Here is a 14,996-nt window from a genome sequence, read left to right as displayed (position 1 = left end):
CCAGAGACTAACAGTGACACACCGAGAGAGAGGTGACACAGAGACAACACAAGGGCTCAACAGATGCTCCTGTGTGATGGAGGGGGGATAGAAAATAGAATACAAACACCACATCACTCCATGCTGGTGCACTTAAGGCGACTTTGAATAAACAATGCCTCAACACATGCCATCCTCTCATGAGAGAGACCCCTTGTCTCGAAAACAGAGATGCTTAGGCTAGGCACTAGCAGGCAGTCCTGGAGATAGATGTTGAGAGAAGCGTGCCACAGACACTGATACTCAATCTTGGATGGTTTTTGAATGCAATACCTTGCATGCAAACTAAACTGGGTGTAATAATTCAGTAGACAGAAGAAACAGATACTAAGCTTTAAAGAGGTGAAAGTTACACATTATCATGATAAATACCTTGGAATAGATTAATTTAGATATGTAGGCGTAGGCTAGAACTTTGTCATCAATCACAAGACACTGAAGCAGTATACTCTACAGTATGTGAACCTGACAATTTGCATAAAACACAGACTTAGAAACAGAACGGCTGAGCTACCTAGTTTCCTTTCCCATTTTAAAAATATCACACTGACAGCTTTGATATGATACCCTCAAATTAAACTGACTGACGCTCTATCACATATCAAAATGTCCAGACTGAATGGAAGCAGCAGTGTCTTGGCCAGCAAGTGCCAACTATTACAGACAAAACCAACCAACGACATAAAGCACCCACCAAATTATTATAATTATTATCCATTAAAACAGGCTATTGGGAGGAGTTGAGGTTAATATTCAAACGAGGCCTAGTTAATGTGTTAATTTCCTTTCTGTGCCATTGAAACATTCAGTTGTACAATAAGTAGACTATCTGAAGTGATTGTTCTGTACACAGAAATGATCACACTGTGGTTTGAGACGGAAAATGCCCATCTTGAGCACTAGCCATGTAGCAGGCCATTTAAAATGTGACCAAATCTACCTTGCAACTAGTGACTCTCAGACCTGCTAGTTTGGGAGCAAGCCAAACCTAAAAAGGAAAAATCCCACTCTGCTCAAATAGAAAGCGGTCAACCTCAAACGGTCACAATGCTATGGAGCGGCAGCTTGCCAAAAGGCAGAACACAACCCCTGGATTTCAAAATATTTGTTTATAATCTAGGATTCATCTTTTTAAGTCTAATAATCCAGTTATGCTCGGTACTCTTTGATGATTACCTTACCTCAGGTGAACAATTGGTCTGAAGAAAAACCCATGTTAGCAAATAGTGGTTGCTTCAAGCTGCCTTCAAGGTTTAGGCATATGGCAAAGACTGAAAACACAATCTTAGGCATTACCTTATGTGCATTTGCACATGCAGTAACTCTGCAATGGCATGTGCATTGCAGTCAATGAAAGTTATTCCTCACCAATACATGCCCCCCCCCCAAAAAAAACTTGCTAAACGAAAGCAGCTGAGAATAGTCCATCACATGGAAGCTGGTGCACTCGGCTTGATTTTGGGGTTTAGCCTACATGTTAAACATGCCACTGTGTGAGGTGCCAATGGGCATTACGGGTGATGGAGAGAGAATATGGGCATGTTCTGTCCTGTCCCACAGAAGAGTAATCTGGAGGGGAGAACGTTCAGACATACATCCTGCTATCAGTAGAGTGAGGAAAGGAGAGGGGGGGGGTTAAGAGTGATAGTTTGAGAAAGGGAGACTTGTCAAGTAAACTAGTATCTATTGCTGTGAACGACTCTAAAGGCAAAACCTTTGGCAAGTCACTGCTACTGCAGAAAAACTGCTGTTCTGGGGGGTGTTACTCTAAATAGGCCGACCATCCCGTCACCGAATGTGGAGCTTGCTCGGCACTGTTCTGTTAATGACCCCTCTTTCACAGTCAGCTCACCTCCTGCTCTCATTCACATCAACGAAGGCAATTATGATTAAAGGTTAATAAATCTATTTGAATTCAAATCACTTTTTGACAGCACACCTTTTGATTTAAACAAAACCTTCCATACATATTTGCCCGTTGTAGAAGTGCACAGAAAGTTACATTTTGGACCTGAATGCAAAAACATTCAACAGATTAACGTGCTCAAAGTTAACCTATTTGGTATATCTGGCCATACTATGGAGACATCCATGTCTTCATCACTGGAAAATATAAACAGCTGAGATTGATATCACATAACACGTTGACAAACAGGGTTGTATACCTATTTTATAATTGTTATTTTTCATTTATTTTTTTACATTGTCCGTTAACCTTAAGTCAATGATCTAAAAATTTACCAATTTTCGCACCAATTTTTTTCATATTACATATGTTGCAGCTTAGATCCTATTTTACATCTGAGGTTGTGTTGTGCCGCCATCGATTGAGACAACATGCTCTTGAATACAGGGTGGGTGTAATGTATTGGCTGATAAATGTACTAAAATGCAAATAACATTTCAACTTTCAAAATGGTACCACAAAGATGGTTGAGGTCCACACAGAGAATGTTGACTTGAATGGGAAGTTAAGTTGATTTAAATTATACCGTCAATCTTCCATAGAAAACCTATTGAACTCATAGAAATATACATAATAGAATATACATGACCAATTAAGTTGACATTCAACAGTGGGTAGACAGGTGGCCATCTTTTTGGTATAAGTTAAATATCAATTGCAATGGTGTACCAGCTAAATTGCAGTGGTCTGAAGGGATAGGTCTATTCTATGAATTATATTTCTAAAATTGAAATGAACCCTGTGGGTTGGTTTGCATCTTTTCCAGTAATGAAGGATGTCTCATGGTGCGAACATGTATGGAAAATGTTGTTTAAATCAAAAGGGATGCTGTCTACGTGAATTAATTCAAATGGGATTCACCCGTAAGTGAGATGCACCAATCATTCTACTGAGGGCCCCCTGATGATTCCTAGGAATTGGATCCAAAACATGTCAGCCAAAGAACAAAGGCAGCACACAGAGAAAGGATTATGAGATGCAAGGTTCCAGGGACAGAGCAGGAGGGGCTAGCCAAAAGCACTTACTTAAAGAGATTCTTTAGGACAATGAACCCTAGACCTTCCCATGCTCTGGTAGTGCATACTCCTTTCACATTCAAACTCATGTCTCTGCAAGGTAAACAAGCTGACAATGTCCTTCTCGGTGTTGAGGATCTGATGTGATCAAGTATTAAAAATGGATTTGGAAGGGTAAAAAAAACAGACTGTCTGAATCTCCCAATAAACAAACATCCCAAGCTGGGTAGCGTGCTGTCTACTTCTAGAAGTTAACTTCTTTCAGAGTAACACTAACGATTCTGGCTGTGAAAATTGAGATCACTTTTTTTCTTCGTCTGATATGCAAATGTAATAAAGAACCCTTATATGTAGCTCTACTTTCTGAGCCCTCTCTCCCCAGAGTCCCCTGGTGAGATAAGGCCTCTTCAAAACCCCATAGCAAATCACAAACGAAGACAAAAAAAAAAAAACAGGCCAAAATTAATTCATACATTGCCAGAGACTAAAAAGCTAAGTTGACTGCAGATAGTCTGCATACAATCATTTTCATATTTATAAGTAAAGATATTCAAGAGACATGAGAGAACTCCTCAAGATCTTACTGACACATACGGAGGGCTGGATGAAGGGAAGCAGAATGGAAAGGCCCAAACAAGGCCATTTTAAAATTTCTACCACAGATATAATGACACATATTCTCATATGGCAGGACCTACTTACAAAGTTAGCACTTAGATGAAGGCTGAAATTAAACTGTTGGGGGGAGAACCTTTCATGTACATGCTTTTTAGATGCCCATGCAATCAAAATGAATTCTGTCTCTTTGCTCACACCAGTATTCCACGGGTCTTTCTCTGATCTCTGTCGATGATGGTGCCGAGGCAATGTGGCGGTCTAGCCTGTGGCTTACGCAACTCCTGCAGGAATTTTAGAGTATCGCTATGCTGCAGACTTTGCGTTCTGCCATCAAGCTGCTCGCCACCTCGCCCTCTGATTAATATTTATGCAGAGGTCGGTGCTGCTGGGGGCTTGGGGAAGGGGGTCGTATCACAGGGGCCCAGCACCACACTGGCATCTGAGGCTAGGAAGGACGAGAGTCTCTCTCTGGGTAGCCTACTCCTTGTCACCCCAGAGTTGGACCTGTCCTAAAGCTACAGAGGGTAGTGCATACAGCTCAGTACATCACTGGGGCCAAGCTACCTGCCATTCAAGGACCTAAATACTAGGCGTGTCAGAGGAAGGCCTAAAAGACTCCAGTCATCCAAGTCATAGACTGTTCTCTCTGATCCGCATGGCAAGCGGTACCGGAGCGCCAAGTTTAGGTCCAAAAGGCTCCTTAACAGCTTCTACACTCAAGCCATAAGACTGCTGAACAATTGATCAAATGGCCACCCAGACAATTTACATTGACACACCCACCCGTTTGCTTTTACACAGCTGCTACTTGCTGTTTATTATCTATGTATAGTCACTTTACCCCTACCTACATGTACATATTACCTCGACTAACCTGTACCCCTGCACATTGACCCGGTACCGGCACCCCTTGTATGTAGCCTCATTATTGTGTTACTTTTCATTTGATTTTTTACCCTTTAGTTTATTTAGTAAATATTTGATTAACTCTATTTACTAAACTGCATTGTTGCTTAAGGGCTTGTAAGTAAGCATTTCACGGTAAGGTCTACACTCGTTGTATTCGGCACATGACAAATAACATTAGATTTGAAATGAAGAGTATTGTGTTTCTGTGGTTATAGGGGTCTTGTGTAAGAGACCACTGTGCTTAACTAGCTTTAAGCATTACTTAACTTAACAATGCTTTAAAACCCATAAATTAGCTAGGCAAGAACATATTTTCTGAGTGTGACTCATGTTGAAGAGACTGGGTGGGTTTTAAAAATAAGTGGGAGATAACTACTGATACTGTTTCAACAGCAGTGTCCTCTCCAACTGCATGAGAGGCGGGTGGGTACCTGTTGCCTGTCAACACACATATCTCTGACATTTATACACAAATAGTGCATGGGGCATTCTGATGGGGTGTATGGACTGCTAATAGCCACACAAAACACCACAGAATGCCATAAATAGTTCAAAGGATTCAAAGTGTACAGAATCTTACAAACATGTATATGCTAGCAAGACAGAGGTTTAGCTCCATTTGCTACACATACACAATCATTTGAAATGGAAATCAGATAAAACATATGATAGCTGGTGTGCTTAGGCGGTAAATTTACCCCCTCTTTACCTAAAACCCATTGACATTCAGAGGGATTATGATGATTACATTTAAATCCCAGAGCACTTTCATAGACATTTTTTTCTAATATCTTGCAGTCCCATGATGATCAAGCTCTGAAAATGGACTGAGCTCTTTTCAGGGAGCCTGATAGTGAGGCTTTGAGTAAGATGGCTGTCTGAAGTGATCCATTGGCCCCAGGTTGTGTCAGATTAGAGAAGTTGCAGGATTGGCATTTCAACACAGTGAAATAAACCCATCCGCAAATCCCTTGTGTTCCCTGTGTTGAGCCCCATCACTCTACTAGGCCCAAACCTTGTATTGAACGTACTATGATGTTGGCTTATTCATTGAATAGGGTGTAGCTTTAGATACCGATACTATACTGTGTGTGAAGGGCTGAGGAAAGAAAGTGCAGAGGAACATTGCAGAAGGCAACAATTCTGACAAATAAGCTGTTGTGTTGCTGTTATTTACTAGACGTGGGACGATAAGGTCTTTGATATTTTCCATGACAAACATTTTATTGTAGCTGGTTTGCAATAGAAAAACATGTTAGTGTAATTCACATGTAATTTTTCTTGACAATTGATGGGCATATGCTCCCAGCAATTTGATGTGCCAGTAAACATATATTTGTCCATTAACTGTAGATTAACAACCTTTGACGAGGTGAATTATACAATAATTTAAAACAGATAACTATCAACTACCAAGCCTTGCAATTACTTCATTTGAAGACAAAATAAATGCACTAATCATACCTTTAGAACTTCCCCACGTTTAAAACTTAACTCGTCGTCAGCAGTGGCTTTGAAATCGTATTTGGCAATGGCCTCCATGTTACTGGTTGTTGGATACCCGTGGGTTTAGGGTACCTGATAGGGTGAATGCTGTTTTATTCCCTGTCGTTAATGTGTGGAGACCAGCAGTGTCAAAATAAAAACACAGTTCAAGTATTCCGTGATCGGTTGCTTGCTCCGAGTCGCTCCTCCCGTCTATGACCCGTTCCTTTAGGGCTGGATCCTCACATAAAGCTCACAGAAGGTATCTGCAAAAAAGGAGAAACATGCCACAAATTAATATCTAGCGTCTCTGTTTATGCATGGATGTTGTGTCGGTCAACCACTGTATGATGATGGGACTGAAATTGACAGATGTTCTTCTAAAAAGAGATGAAGGCAGACAGTTGACATCTTTCGGGTGTGCACTTGATACATTTGATGCTGATAAAAACATTTAAAAAACGGCAATGAGATGGGTGGAGTTCATTTTGCATGGCTGGTGCCCCGGGTGGACGGAGTATATTCATTTTAGACCATTCCATTGGTCCTTAAGTGAAATCTCAACCCACATGGGGCACCTGGAAATGCAAAACTAACAGTACCAATGTCAGAATTAAATCCACACTAGTGGTTGGCCAATATTTGACAATTGGCAGGCCATTGTTGGGTCAAGGAACGGGGGAGCACTAAAGTCTGTAGCTACTTGTTGTAGTGCAACATGCCTCATACGAAGTTTACTACCTCTCCAATCAGATTCGTTGTTTACTAAAAATTTCTTAGCCTGCTTGATACACACACACAACAATCAAAACCAGCACTGGAATATACAATTTCTGCATCAATTCGATACTTTCTGCTACGTAGGTTACTACTAGTTCCCAGGCTTACTTACCAATCATGCGAAGTACGTTATATTAAGTGACTAGCTAGTTAGTTGGTGAACAACATCTTTCTAGGTTATTATTTGACAATTCACGTTTATGGGAGACTTTCTGTTAACTCTCGGTATCAGTTTGTTTCTATCTGTGACACAGCTTCCACTTGTAGGAAAGTCAGTTAACTAACGTTAGGTACCCACATTATGGCCAGTGACATAGCCAATCCTACTACATTTCCGCTAAAGTGTTACAGTAGATAAATTCACTTATGTTGGTTGTACTGTGAAACACCGTTTCCAGCTGTCTTGAATTAGAGCTAGGAGCCAGTTAAAACGCTATACATGTGAAAGTGGAAGCTAACGTTAGCTAGCAACTGGCCAAAACGAAAAAGCTAGCCGGCTATTTAGCTAGCTACTTGTAACAACGAACACAAATTTAAAAAACACCAACCTATTTTGCCAACAGTTATTTGTTTAATATTTAGGTTAAATGTTTGTGTGCAGTTATGTATGTCAATTCGTAGTTTTCTGCATGGCAAGCAGATAGGCCTATTAGCTAGCTACAGTACTATAGCTATAAAAAAATATATAAAAAACGAAGAAAATACTTTCGTATGCTAATGGATACTGTAGCTGGCTGGCTAGCCTTTGCTTTGGATTCAGTAGAACGAGACAAAAACTCACCCGCCAGTTTAGCTGTGAAATGCAAACTTCTTGCGTGATCAAATGTCCTTATTGTTTATGATCCACCCTTTGCAGTTTTGTTAGTGGAGGTTAATGTACAAAATCAGTCTGTTTTTGCTTAAACCCGAACTAGCCAGCGACGGTAATTTCCGCTTCCTTCCAGATACTTCGGGTGCTGTTGCTGCTTCGGCTCCTGCCTCGCGCTGTGAGCAGGGTGTCTGACCGGCCCATAGGTCTCGCCTGCGAGCCACTGGACTGTCTATCGCGATACTTTCACCTGATAGCGAGCTGCATAAAGCTCTGTGGTTGCATTGCTCTTTTTTATTTTATTCAAGTACAGCGCAAATATATGTATCTCTGTTTGTCACATAACTTTGGTGTGCCTGATGCAGCAATAGGCAATATAGATTAAAGTGTTGTTGTACTATTTTAAACACATTTATGTTACATAGCAAGTCAGATGGTGAAAAACATAGTAAAGTGCGTCACCTAGTGGCAAATGGTGTCTACTACGGTCTGCATAAAAAAAAGAATGCTTTTCTTTAATTTTTTATTATTTCACCTTTATTTAACCAGGTAGGCTAGTTGAGAACAAGTTCTCATTTGCAACTGCGACCTGGCCAAGATAAAGCATAGCAGTGTGAACAGACAACACAGAGTTACACATGGAGTAAACAATTAACAAGTCTATATACAATGTGTGCAAAAGGCATGAGGTAGGCGAATAATTACAATTTTGCAGATTAACACTGGAGTGATAAATGATCAGATGGTCATATACAGGTAGAGATATTGGTGTGCAAAAGAGCAGAAAAGTAAATAAATAAGACAGTATGGGGATGAGGTAGGTGAAAATGGGTGGGCTATTTACCAATAGACTATGTACAGCTGCAGCGATCGGTTAGCTGCTCAGATAGCTGATGTTTGAAGTTGGTGAGGAGATAAAAGTCTCCAACTTCAGCGATTTTGCAATTCGTTCCAGTCACAGGCAGCAGAGTACTGGAACGAAAAGGCGGCCAAATGAGGTGTTGGCTTTAGGGATGATCAATGAGATACACCTGCTGGAGCGTGTGCTACGGATGGGTGTTGCCATCGTGACCAGTGAACTGAGATAAGGCGGAGCTTTACCTAGCATGGACTTGTAGATGACCTGGAGCCAGTGGGTCTGGCGACGAATATGTAGCGAGGGCCAGCCGACTAGAGCATACAAGTCGCAGTGGTGGGTGGTATAAGGTGCTTTAGTGACAAAACGGATGGCACTGTGATAGACTGCATCCAGTTTGCTGAGTAGAGTGTTGGAAGCCATTTTGTAGATGACATCGCCGAAGTCGAGGATCGGTAGGATAGTCAGTTTTACTAGGGTAAGCTTGGCGGCGTGAGTGAAGGAGGCTTTGTTGCGGAATAGAAAGCCGACTCTTGATTTGATTTTCGATTGGAGATGTTTGATATGAGTCTGGAAGGAGAGTTTGCAGTCTAGCCAGACACCTCTGTACTTATAGATGTCCACATATTCAAGGTTGGAACCATCCAGGGTGGTGATGCTAGTCGGGCATGCGGGTGCAGGCAGCGAACGGTTGAAAAGCATGCATTTGGTTTTACTAGCGTTTAAGAGCAGTTGGAGGCCACGGAAGGAGTGTTGTATGGCATTGAATCTCGTTTGGAGGTTAGATAGCACAGTGTACAATGACGGGCCGAAAGTATATAGAATGGTGTCGTCTGCGTAGAGGTGGATCAGGGAATCGCCCGCAGCAAGAGCATGGGAAAATGAATAATTGGAATACAAATAGCTACATTTGGAGGTATTGTCAATGTCCCGTTTTTTTCCATCACTGTAAACCTCATAGGCTCTCTTTCAAGAACTATTCTTGTGTGAGGGAGTGCTTTGATTAGAAACACTGCTGGTGTAAAGATAGAAGAAGAAGACCAATTGGATTTTGAGGAGAGGCTACAGAAATAGAAGCAGGAAAAGGTCAGTTTGTACAAATTCACCACTGAATTACTTTGATTGATTGATTAATTGATGTACTAGATTAATTGGAGCCTAGTTCATCACGAATAATTACAGTGCACAGCATAGACAAGGGCGCCCGTGCCTTTCTTTGGGTCTAAGATGTTTACAATTCGGGTTGTAAAGAATGTTGAGTAGTTGCAAGTGTTTCACCTGAGAAGTATTATCATTATTTTGCATTGTGTTGTCTTTTTGAGACTGTGATGAGGACAAGGATTTTCCTGAATATATTTTGATGTCATTACAACAATTCTTGCCACTATGAAATAATACATTTCACTATTCGACTGCATCTGTTTGAGCACGAAGTGGGTTTTATTGACAGTAGCCAAGCAGAGCAATAATAGTATAGCCTACTGATAACAGAATATTTATTTCTATAGTTTACTCTGATAATAATTAGGCCAACGTTATTTGCCTGTTTTCACATTATTTTTTATTCAGAGCCCATTCTTTTGTTGAGCTTAGTCTAACTTCGAAATGGACTTCGAAAATATATCGAATGACAACTGATCTCAGACGTTTCTCCCATCATACAACTCATCCGAAAGTCCAGCAGGTAGCCTGTGATTTTCCTGATTTCATGCATGAATGTTACAATGTAAAATCAATGTTAATGAATTCAATGTTATCCTCGGAATTCAGTCCTATGACTTTTACTTTACATTTGAGTGAAATTATTAAATGTGAACGCGTGGTTTAATTAAACAACAAAGCCTGTGGTGTGGTATATGCCCAAATACTACAAACCCCCATGGTGCCTTATTGCTAATATAAACTGGTTACCAACGTAATTAGAACAGTAAAAATAACTGTTCTGTCATTCCCCTGGGATACCATCTGATATACAACGCATTCAGGGCTTGAACCAACCAGGTTATAATTAGCAATGAATATCAGCACCACATGAGTTGACAGCTCCCATCTCTGAGGATTAGTTTGGAGTCTTTGATATTTGTGATGTAGCAGCCAGGAGTGATATTATACTGTTAGTAAAAATCAAGACTTACTGTATGCAAGCGAACACCTGTCTGAATGACACTGCAACATGAGACTGAATGTACTTTTCCTGTCAAACTTACATAAAATGATGTGCCCTACCACAACGTCCTAATGCCCAGCCTTTTTGGTGTAATCTGCTTCTTTGGGATTATTGGGAACTGCATTGTCATCTACACCATTGTGAAGAAGACCAAGTTCCGAGCCCAGCAGACAGTGCCGGACATCTTCATCTTCAGCTTGTCTTTAGTGGACCTCCTCTTCCTCCTGGGCATACCCTTCCTCATCCACCAGCTCCTGGGCAACGGTTCCTGGTGCTTTGGTGACATCATGTGCACGGTCATAACCGCCCTGGATTCCAACAGCCAGATAGTGAGCACCTACATCCTCACCGTCATGACTCTGGACCGCTACCTGGCCACGGTCCATCCCATCCGCTTCAACCATGTGCGCACACCCTGCGTGGCGGGGGCTGCGGTGGGGCTGGTGTGGGTGCTCTCCCGGGTCTCCATCATTCCCGTGTGGATGTATGCTGACCTTATGCCCCGAGGTGACGGCTCAGTGGGCTGTGCCCTCCTGCTGCCCAATCCAGCCACTGACACCTACTGGTTTACCTTCTACCAGTTTGTGCTGGCCTTCGCCTTGTCTCTGGTCATCATCAAATCAAAATCACATTTATTTATATAGACCTTCTTACATCAGCTGATATATTAAAGTGCTGTACAGAAACCCAGCCTAAAACCCCAAACAGCAAGCAATACAGGTGTAGAAGCACGATGGCTAGGAAAAACTCCCTAGAAAGGCCAAAACCTAGGAAGAAACCTAGAGAGGAACCAGGCTATGAGGGGTGGCCAGTCCTCTTCTAGCTGTGCTGGGTGGAGATTATAACAGAACATGACCAAGATGTTCAAATATTCATAAATGACCAGCATGGTCAAATAATAATAATCACAGTGGTTGTTGAGGGTGCAACAAGTCAGCACCTCAGGAGTAAATGTCAGTTGGCTTTTCATAGCCGATCATTAAGAGTATCTCTACTGCTCCTTCTCTCTCTAGAGAGTTGAAAACAGCAGGTCTGGGACAGGTAGCACGTCCTGTGAGCAGGTCAGTTTTCCATAGCCGCAGGCAGAACAGTTGAAACTGGAGCAGCAGCACGGCCAGGTGGACTGGGGACAGCAAGGAGTCATCATGCCAGGTAATGCTGAGGCATGGTCCTAGGGCTCAGGTCCCCCGAGAGAGAGAAAGAGAGAATTAGGGAGAGCATACTTAAATTCACACAGGACATCACATAAGACAGGAGAAGTACTCCAGATATAACAGCATATACTGCAGCATAAATACTGGAGGCTGAGACAGGAGGGGTCAGGAGACACTGTGGCCCCATCCGATGATACCCCCAGACAGTGCCAAACAGGCAGGATATTACCCCACCCACTTTGCCAAAGCACAGCCCCCACACCACTAGAGAGATATCTTCAACCACCAATTTACCATCCTGAGACAAGGCCGAGTATAGCCCACAAAGATCTCCGCCACGGCACAATCCAAGGGGGGCGCCAACCCAGACAGGAAGATCGCGTCAGAGACTCAATCCACTCAAGTGACGCACCCCTCCTAGGGACAGCATGGAAGAGCACCAGTAAGCCAGTGACTCATCCCCTGTAATAGGGTTAGAGGCAGAGAATCCCAGTGTAGAGAGGGGAACCGGCCAGGCAGAGACAGCAAGGGCGGTTCGTTGCTCCAGAGCCTTTCCGTTCACCTTCACACTCCTGGGCCAGACTACACTCAATCATATGACCCACTGAATAGATGAGTCTTCAGTAAAGACTTAAAGGTTGAGACCGAGTCTGCGTCTCTCACATGGGTAGGCAGACCATTCCATAAAAATTGAGCTCTATAGGAGAAAGCTCTGCCTCCAGCTGTTTGCTTAGAAATTCTAGGGAAAATTAGGAGGCCTGCGTCTTGTGACCGTAGCGTACGTGTAGGTATGTACGGCAGGACCAAATCGGAAAGATAGGTAGGAGCAAGCCCATGTAATGCTTTGTAGGTTAGCAGTTAAACCTTGAAATCAGCCCTTGCCTTAACAGGAAGCCAGTGTAGGGAGGCTAGAATTGGAGTAATATGATCAAATATTTTGGTTCTAGTCAGGATTCTAGCAGCTGTATTTAGCACAAACTGAAGTATATTTAGTGCTTTATCCGGGTAGCCAGAAAGTAGAGCATTGCAGTAGTCTAACCTAAAAGTAACAAAAGCATGGATTAATTTTTCTGCATCCTTTTTGGACAGAAAGTTTCTGATTTTTGCAATGTTACGTAGATGGAAAAAAGCTGTCCTTGAAACAGTCTTGATATGTTCGTCAAAAGAGAGATCAGGGTCCAGAGTAACGCTGAGGTCCTTCACAGTTTTACTTGAGACGACTGTACAACCGTCAAGATTAATTGTCAGATTCAACAGAAGATCTCTTTGTTTCTTGGGACCTAGAACAAGAATCTCTGTTTTGTCCGAGTTTAAAAGTAGAAAGTTTGCAGCCATCCACTTCCTTATGTATGAAACACAGGCTTCTCATCCACTTCCTTATGTCTGAAACACAGGCTTCTAGCGAGGGCAATTTTGGGGCTTCACCATGTTTCATTGAAATGTACAGCTGTGTGTCGTCCGCATAGCAGTGAAGTTAACATTATGTTTTCGAATAACATCCCCAAGAGGTAAAATATATAGTGAAAACAATAGTGGTCCTAAAACAGAACCTTGAGGAACACCGAAATTTACAGTTGATTTGTCAGAGGACAAACCATTCACCGAGACAAACTGATATCTTTCCGACAGATAAGATCTAAACCAGGTACAGAACTTGTCCGTGTAGACCAATTTTGGATTCCAATCTCTCCAAAAGAATGTGGTGATCGATGGTATCAAAAGCAGCACTAAGGTCTAGGAGCACGAGGACAGATGCAGAGCCTCGGTCTGACGCCATCAAAAGGTCATTTACCACCTTCACAAGTGCAGTCTCAGTGCTATGATGGGGTCTAAAACCAGACTGAAGCATTTCGTATACAATGTTTTGTCTTCAGAAAGGCAGTGAGTTGCTGCGCATCTTTTTAAAAATATTTTGAGAGGAATGGAAGATTCAATATAGGCCGATAGTTTATTATATTTTCTGGGTCAAGGTTTTACTTTTTCAAGAGAGGCTTTATTACTGCCACTTTTAGTGAGTTTGGTCCACATCCTGTGAATAGAGAGCCGTTTATTATGTTCAACATAGGAGGGCAAAGCACAGGAAGCAGCTCTTTCAGTAGTTTAGTTGGAATAGGGTCCAGTATGCAGCTTGAAGGTTTAGAGGCCATGATTATTTTCATCATTGTGTCAAGAGATATAGTACTAAAACACTTGAGTGTCCCTCTTAATCCTAGGTCCTGGCAGAGTTGTGCAGACTCAGGACAACTGAGCTTTGAAGGAATACGCAGATTTAAAGAGGAGTCCGTAATTTGCTTTCTAATGACCATGATCTTTCCTCAAAGAAGTTAATGAATTTATTACTGCTGAAGTGAAAGCCATCCTCTCTTGGAGAATGCTGCTTTTTTGTTAGCTTTGCGACAGTATCAAAAATAAATTTAGGATTGTTCTTATTTTCCTCAATTAAGTTGGAAAAATAGGATGATCGAGCAGCAGTGCTGGCTCTTGGTTAAGTGATGTGCAAGGTTAAATTGAGTTCCTCAGTTAGGTGGTTAACTGATTTTTGTCCTCTGATATCTTGGGAAGGCAGAGGGAGTCTGGAAGGGCATCAAGGAATCTTCGGGTGGTCTAAGAATTTATAGCACAACCTTTGATGCTCCTTGCTTGTGGTCTGAGCAGATTATTTGTTGCGATTGCAAACGTAATAAAATGGTGGTCCGATAGTCCATTAAGATCCATAACATTTATTCCATGGTGCAAAACTAGGTCCAGAGTATGACTGTGACAGTGAGTAGGTCCAGAGACATGTTGGACAAGAAGCATTTTGGAGTGGGTCTGTGGAGTTTTCCATGTGAATATTAAAATCACCAAAAATTACAATGTTATCTGCAATGACTACAAGGTCCGATAGGAATTCAGGGAACTCAGTGAGGAACGCTGTATATGGCCCAGGAGGCCTGTAAACAGTAGCTATACTGAAATTGAAATTTGCTATCGTAAATGTTAGCAACACTTCTGCCTTTGCGGCATTCACAGGGGATATGGTCACTGGTGTAACCAGGAGGTGAGGCCTCATTTAACACAGTAAATTCATCAGGCTTAAGCCATGTTTCAGTCATGCCAATCACATCAAGATTATGAACAGTGATTAGTTCATTGACTATAACTGCCTTTGATGTGAGGTATCACAATCTCTTTCAATAATGGAAGGAATGGAGGAGG

The 14,996-nt window shown here is 42.0% G+C and overlaps 2 protein-coding genes across 2 annotated transcripts in view; one reads left to right on the top strand and one right to left on the bottom strand.

Annotated features, from left to right (window-relative positions):
* The window catches only part of LOC118384680 (growth factor receptor-bound protein 2), a 51,817-nt gene extending 43,988 nt beyond the window's left edge, over positions 1–7,829 (bottom strand). Inside the window, exons 1-2 of the mRNA XM_035771412.2 lie at positions 7,595–7,829; positions 6,013–6,299 (exon numbers count right to left, since the gene is read on the bottom strand). Of these exons, the coding sequence (XP_035627305.1) occupies positions 6,013–6,090 (78 nt within the window). The 5' untranslated portion in view covers positions 6,091–6,299; positions 7,595–7,829. The remainder of the gene's footprint in view (positions 1–6,012; positions 6,300–7,594) is intronic.
* A 2,859-nt stretch (positions 7,830–10,688) lies between these two features.
* On the top strand, positions 10,689–11,261 carry LOC127929939 (melanin-concentrating hormone receptor 1-like; the record flags this gene model as incomplete). Its single annotated transcript, XM_052518315.1, has 1 exon — positions 10,689–11,261. A coding segment is annotated over one exon (573 nt), but the record flags the coding sequence as incomplete, so codon positions are not given.
* Positions 11,262–14,996: the final 3,735 nt, after the last annotated feature.

The sequence above is a fragment of the Oncorhynchus keta genome, chromosome 5 (genome assembly GCF_023373465.1).
Source record: "Oncorhynchus keta strain PuntledgeMale-10-30-2019 chromosome 5, Oket_V2, whole genome shotgun sequence".
Taxonomy (NCBI): Eukaryota; Metazoa; Chordata; class Actinopteri; order Salmoniformes; family Salmonidae; genus Oncorhynchus; species Oncorhynchus keta.
Note: the sequence above shows the minus strand (reverse complement) of the source record. Positions and strands in the feature narration are given on the sequence as shown.